General features: G+C 38.4%; 1 protein-coding gene across 1 annotated transcript; it reads right to left on the reverse strand.

Moving 5' to 3' along the window:
* Positions 1-109: 109 nt before the first annotated feature.
* Positions 110-4,305, reverse strand: LOC106525020 (L-amino-acid oxidase-like). The gene is made up of 6 exons (XM_014019118.1): positions 4,078-4,305; positions 3,811-3,923; positions 3,389-3,590; positions 3,247-3,315; positions 2,804-2,940; positions 110-911 (listed from the first exon to the last, which is right to left on the reverse strand). The coding sequence occupies exons 1-6, from the start codon at positions 4,303-4,305 to the stop codon at positions 110-112; spliced, it is 1,551 nt and encodes a 516-aa protein (XP_013874572.1).
* Positions 4,306-6,938: the final 2,633 nt, after the last annotated feature.

Consider the following 6,938-nt stretch of genomic DNA (forward strand, 5'->3'; position numbering starts at 1 on the left):
AAATTAAATATCAAAATCAACTTCAACACATTTAGATTTCAGTTCAATTAAATACAATCAGATATAATTAAATATATTTTTTCTACAATGAGACTGGTCACATTAAACCTCAGAGTTCGTCTCGGAGTTGATCTCTGGTTGAGTCTTTGAGCGCAGCTTTGTTGATGTTCACAGCTGCTCTGATGGCAGACTTCATGGACGTCTCGATCCAGCCATGAGGGAAGGCTGTGTGCTCTCCAGCGAAGTGCACCCTCCCCTCAGGTCTGAAGAGCTCCTGGGCGTACTCCAGGTGTTGGTACGGGGTGAACAAGGCGAAGGCCCCCAGGCTGTAAGGGTCCACGGTCCACCTCTTCACCAGCACACCGGTACACAGAGACCTGACGCGCTCTCCGTGGATCTGCACCAGATCTCGGAGGACCAGTTCTTTCAGGTCTTCGTCACTCGCTCCTTGGAAGAGYAGGGAGTCATCGGCCCAGGTGTAGGAGGCCAGGAGGACGCCAATGGTGTCGTTTCCTGGAAAACTGTGGCTCGGGTAGTAGATGTAACGAGAAGGCCCGTCGGTGATYCTCTTCCCTCCCTGGATGCCGTCACTGATCCAGAACTTCTCACTGAAGGTCAGGAGGATTTTAGTTGAGCTCTCATAGTGGACCGCCTGCATGGCCTTCATCTTTCTATGAGAGAGAGGCGGATCGACGTCTATGAAGAGCGCTGCTTTGGCTGTGGTGGTTATCAGGACGACGTCAGCATCGAGGCTTTTTAAAGAGGAGCTCTMGTCTGTCTCGTACCAAACAGTGACACCGTGATGTGAGCGCTGGATCCTTCTTACTGGAGAGTTCAGGAAGATGGAGACATCGAGCTCAGAAAGAAATGCTGTGGTGAGAAGATCCGTCCCTCCTGTTATTTCATCGTACCTTCAAAACGATAAATCAATATCTTCAGGGACATCATTCAAACGTTTGTTCTTTTTCTTGTGTAATTTTAAAATAATGTCTTCCTCTCTTTGTAAAGCAAACAATCCAAAACTTTAAAGTGCCTGTGACATCAAATTTTTGTAATATATACTGTATGAATGCATTTTTAGAAAGAGGACATTGATGAAATATTGCAAAAAAAAATTCATGTCACTGAGATGAACAGTCGTTGAGATATTTGCCTGTGAAGCAACAGGAAGTGATGTCAAAGGGGAATGTCTGCACGTAAACAGAGCATTGCTACAACAGCCAACAACCCAGACTGTAGAGAAGAATCTGATGTTTCTTAAGATTATTTTGAGTCACTACCAGAGAGACGAAGAAGAGTCAGAGTTCAAAAATATTATTTCAATAAACAAAGACCAGAGAGTTTTTTTGTTGAACTGTTCCCCTTTGATGTCACTTCCTGTTTCACTTTGGCTGAGCCAAGTTCAAAAGAAAATAGGCCAATTATGTGACAAAATGGGTTAAATCGTGTGTGTTATTCCAACTTTCTTAACTATAAAGATGTTTTTTGTTCTTTTGTTTTTTGACTTTTTGTATTTGAACAATATGCATGTCACAGGCACTTTAATTGTGGGGGTGAAAATTATGTATTTTCCAGGTACATAGTTTAATTCTATATCACAATCAAGTCACTATGTTTCCTTTAGTTATAAAATGTTCATATTAAAAATAAATCTAAACACCTTGAAATTGGCCTCTGTCTCTTTGAGAACCTCCTACCATTTCTGACACTCCCACTTCAGCATGCATTCACAAKAARGCTTTGAGGGAGGGGTGCTCTGTGMGGTGGGAGCTCAGCTGCAAACTGAGCTCCAGAGAGGAGCTTTGTACAAATGGGTGGAGCTTTGTACCAGCTCCACATGGCCACGGGTGATTCAAGGATTTCTCAAACATGCATGAATGAATCAAAGTGATACTTTGGGTTTGTTTTTGATAAGAGAATAACATTATAACATGATATAAAGCTCAAAAAGTGCAATTTTCATAATATCCCCCACCTTTAAGGAGAAAAACACTACAAAAAGTGGTAAAAATAAAACTTCCCCATCTTCTATTGTTTTACTTTAACAAAGGTATGATCCTGTTAAGAAAGAATACATCAAGTCCCATAATTTCATTTGTTTTACCCTCCATGGGATTATAAGAGATTATTGGTGGTAATACAGATACAATTTTAGCCTTTCGTTCAGTAGCTCATTCTCTGTGAACCCACTCTGTTAAAATTAAAGTTTAACTAAACTGCAGTAAAAAATAGCTGCTTTCTGTTGCTTTTCTGCTCCAATATATCTGAAACAGAAGGAAAATATTTATGAGCAACATAAAAATGAAACAACTCATGACCCTGAGAGTTCTTTGGGTCCAAAGTTTATCTGAAAACAAGCCTCTGTGGACACACAGCTATGAATAAAAAATGAAACACTTCCTGTTTCCAGTTTTATATAGTTTTATTGATCAAACTACCCCATAAAACAACTCTGCCCAAACTTTTCTGACACAGGAAAAATCCCAGTTTGATTATTTTTGTTTTGACAGAAACAGTTATCTTAATATTGGAATCCTAAAATATTGTCTTTATTAATTTATTTGAGGTAAACCCAGCTGAGATCAGAGATGAGACCAGGACCTGAAGGGTTCTTGGTCTGTAGGAGGAAACCAGAGTACCTGAGGAAAACCCCACAAGAAGACCTTAGGTTCCAACTGGGAATCAAACCCAGAACCTTCTTCCCAATAATCCACCTGCTTTTTCTTATCAGTTTCATCCTTCATTCTTTAACCTCTCTCTGACTTTGTAATTTAAAGGTGCGTGAAAAGCCTCGGGGTCTTACGAGGTGCTGTCGCTGACGTCACTCTCCACGTAGATCATCTCGGTCAGAGCCAGGTGCATGAGGCTCTGCTCGTTCAGCAGGTCCCCGATCATCCTCACCGCCTCGGCGCTCAGACCGCCCTCACCTCTCAGGTAGTCCTGGAAAACAAGACGACACCGTCACGTCATGTCGGCTCTTTCTGGGTTCTGGTCTCATGTTCTGTGAACGAAGGAGACGTTTGGTTTTCTGTAAAACTGCACTTTAGATMAAGGCAATATTATTAGTGTTTAAAATATTATCTTGTATAATACATGCTGTAAAAATCACAATAGTTTGATGAGAATATAAGAATATGATGTATTTTTATGGTTTTTATAAATAAGTTTTCAGAATAAACACGTTTGATTTAAGACTGAGCTGRTCTCTGACATTAACACTGTTTTATATTTCAGTTTGTTTGTTACCTTCACAGACAGATGATCATATTTCTCCAACATGGCTTTGCAGCCGTGAACAATAACCTCATCTTTGACCTGCAGGAAAGTAAAACATTTAGTTCAATCCATCAGACAGAAGCTGTGACTCGGTGGTTTGAGGGACATTCACCTTCTTCAGAGCTCGGTTCAGCAGGTCRGTGGCTGACTTCCCCCTCTCGCTCCTGGGCAGTTTGTACTTCAGGACGTCAGGGTTTGAGGTCACGGCGAACGTTCTTTCCCGCAGCCCGTGAATCAGATAGTAAGTGTTCATGTCGTACATGATGAACGGATTCATTTTGATGCCAAAGTGATCGATGAACCAGCGAACGATGCTGTTGAAAGATGAGCTCATGAGGTTTTAGTTGGTGTGAATTTATCCAGTAAGAATTGAACGTTTTACTGTCTGTTTACGCTCTGAGATTTACTGTAAATTTCGATCATGTGAAATTTTTGTGAACTTTTTCCTAAACAGTGTTAATCAGGAGTTTAGTTCTTATTAATGCATTTGAATTTTCAGCACTAAAAGTAAACCTAATCAAACTTTGAACTCACTGATGATAACTGGGGATCCTCATGGCTCCCAGTTCAGCGTACCAGCCCTCCTCTTCATTCCTGTAGGTCTCCACCCGGCCTCCAACACGACCGCTGGCCTCGATGATGGAGACCTTTTCCCAAACACAAATAAATAAAACTCAGTGATGGAGAGTCGGACTGGAAGATCAGGATGTTAGTTCWGTACTGTGAAGGTTAAAGTTTAAAGCTTCACATCTTGTTGTCACACTAAAACGTTGCCTCGCCTCTTGTAGACCCAGTTTGTACCTTGTGTCCTGCGTCCTGCAGTAACTTGGCCGCAGTGAGCCCAGCGGCGCCGGCTCCGACCACAGCCACATGATGAGACTTGTTGATGTGAGGAAGACCAGTCCTCAGGGTCTGCAGCAGCTCAGAGTAGTCTGTGTCGTTCAGACAGTCGGACAGCTTCTCCTTCAGGCTGTGAGCAGCTGTGCTCTGCAGACTGAGCAYCACGCCGACACAAACTGCAGGAAACATGCAAATAAATGTTTGAAACTTTATTTTGAAATAATAAAGGACAAATGTAAATTAAACCCTSCTGTTCAACACTTTTCTGACTCCTCCCTCCACAGTTTGTACGCTGAAAACCTTTCATCACTTCTTCAGATTGAAAACCAAATGTGACAACATTTTTTTACATTTTTCTCTCATAAAAAACAAACATTTTTTTAAAAAAACTCACATAAACTCCACATCAGSCTCTGTAGCTCCATCTGATTTACTGATTTTCTCTTGATTTCTAAGAAAAAAACAACAAAAAATGAGTTTAAGCAGAAAACTCCAAACAAAGAATATTAACTCTTTCATAATGTAGGAGARTGTAAGAAATTATAAAAAGAATTGAATTGGTTTTGATTTTGTGTTCAGTGCTCTGATTGTGTTTTTATCTATAATTTATATGTGTTATAAAGTAGAATTTATGTTTGTTTAATTTTATGTTTAATTCTTATTTTCATTAGAAAAGTTTATAAATTAAGAAACATCTGCAAATACTAAATGTTTACAGACTTTATTTGAATATTTCTGTGATTCTAAACCTGAATTTCTAATGTTTTTATTTGAGCTCACTGATGCTGCTGCTTCCTGATGTTCAGGATCTGATTTTTTWAATTTAGTTTTAACTGTAAAGTTTWAAATTCTGCTWATGTGTTGGATTAAAATGATTTAAAATCTGTAAGATAAAATATTTTCTGCAGTGAGGWGATGGTTTCCTACCTTCAGAGGAGCTCCAGGTTCTCCTGATGTTTCTCTTCTAAACTCCAGCTGTTTGTAACCCTGGAGTTTATCTGTCAGCTGACAGAGCAGAGGAGGCGTCTCTGATGAAGAGAAATAAAAAAACGTTCTAGGTTTGCTTTTAGTTTCGTTTTCCATGAGGTCATCATCAGCTGAGAGACTCGAGACTCTGAAGAGAAGGTGTTGAAATCCATCCTGATGTTCTCTGCAGAGAAACCTAGTTCATTCATTCATTCATTCATTCATTCATTCATTCATTCATTCATTCATTCATTCACCCCTGTCTGCATGTGTTCACTGCCTCACACAGATGAATCGTGTCCAGTTAATGGAGTTCTCCTCTCAGTCGGTCACACCACCTCCTTCTGTCTGATTTGTTGAGTTGTTCACCTGCTGCCTGGTTTGGTTCATTCAAACATCTCTTACCTTCACTCCTTCATAATTATCTACAAACTCACAAACCGAAACACAATGAATTAAGAATAAAAAACAACTTTCAGTTTCAGCTCCTCCATTGTGGTTCACACGTTCTGCACATTGGGGAAGGATGAAGTTTTTTGGGGTTTTTTTTGTTAAATGTTTAAAACATTTCATTCAATGAGCTCAACAACAATAAAACATTTATTTTAATGATCATGTAAAATGACAAAATAAACATCTCTTGAAAATTTCAGTTTTATTTTTTATTTCATAAAAACAACATGATTAAGTTCTGTACAGATCAGTCAGACAAAATGATAAAAACAACAATAAAAGCAAAGTAAGAATAAATATTTAAATGACTGTTAAGACCTCTACATAAAACCCACCAGCTTTAACAACAGACAGGTGTTGAYCAGATTTTAATGTCTCACTGGTTTGTATAAAAAGAGGTGAACTGATCCACAGATCTGGAGCTGGAAAACAACAGAAACCCGATCATCTCTTTGTTTCAGTTTGGATCAGATCATTTCAGAGAACGGTTTCGTGGACGAGAGCGCTCTTTAGATGTTCAGGAAATGGCACGTCGAGGCCAAAATCAAGCAGAAAGATAACATTTATCTTGGTTTCCACCTGTTAAAACGTGCTGCGCTCTGGACCGTTTGTAAAACAGAAAGTTACATCGACTCTTAAATGATTTATCCTCTCTGCTGTAACACAAACTGATTTTCAGCAGACGCAACAGACGTTGGTTTATTAAAACTATTTAAAAATATACTTTCAGTTTCTGCTCTACCTCTATGGTTTTCACTTCATTAAAGAACAAATCTTTGATTTCTCAATTACTGAACAAAAAACTGTTTCACAATCAGCAAAATCCCTGATTTTCTAATTCATGACGAAAATTCCCTCTAACTAATTAAAATGATGTGTTATAATAAACAAGACGTATAATAGTAACTTCTTTAAAAGAAAGTATGCAAAGTGCTTCATGTTTACTCACCTTGGTTCAGTAAATTCAACAGTTTATTTCTTAGAGAACCTGTGTGTAAAAATACTTTTACTTTTACAATTACAATTTTTGTGGCAAGTTTTATTACTTTTATTTAAGTATTTTTCTCATCAGTGACATTTATTTTTACCAAAGTCATTTTCTGTTAAGGTATTTTTACTTTTACTTAGTTATTTTTAAATACTTTATAAACCTCTGGTTTTAATTCTGCTCCACACAGAACATCATGTTGGTCAGTTTGTAGTGAGATCAGTTAAATCTGCTCCAGTTTAGTGAACAAATGTATGAAAAGTTACAGCCATGATGATGATGATGATGATGATGTACTTTATTTGCAGACTCATGGTCCATACAAGTACCTCCTGTATCTTTGATCTTATAGTGATAAGACTAATTTCTGTTTTAATTTGTCGTATACAGTATGAGTTGTTGATGCAGAGAAACA

The sequence above is a fragment of the Austrofundulus limnaeus genome, unplaced genomic scaffold (assembly GCF_001266775.1).
Source record: "Austrofundulus limnaeus strain Quisiro unplaced genomic scaffold, Austrofundulus_limnaeus-1.0 Scaffold209, whole genome shotgun sequence".
Lineage (NCBI taxonomy): Eukaryota > Metazoa > Chordata > Actinopteri > Cyprinodontiformes > Rivulidae > Austrofundulus > Austrofundulus limnaeus.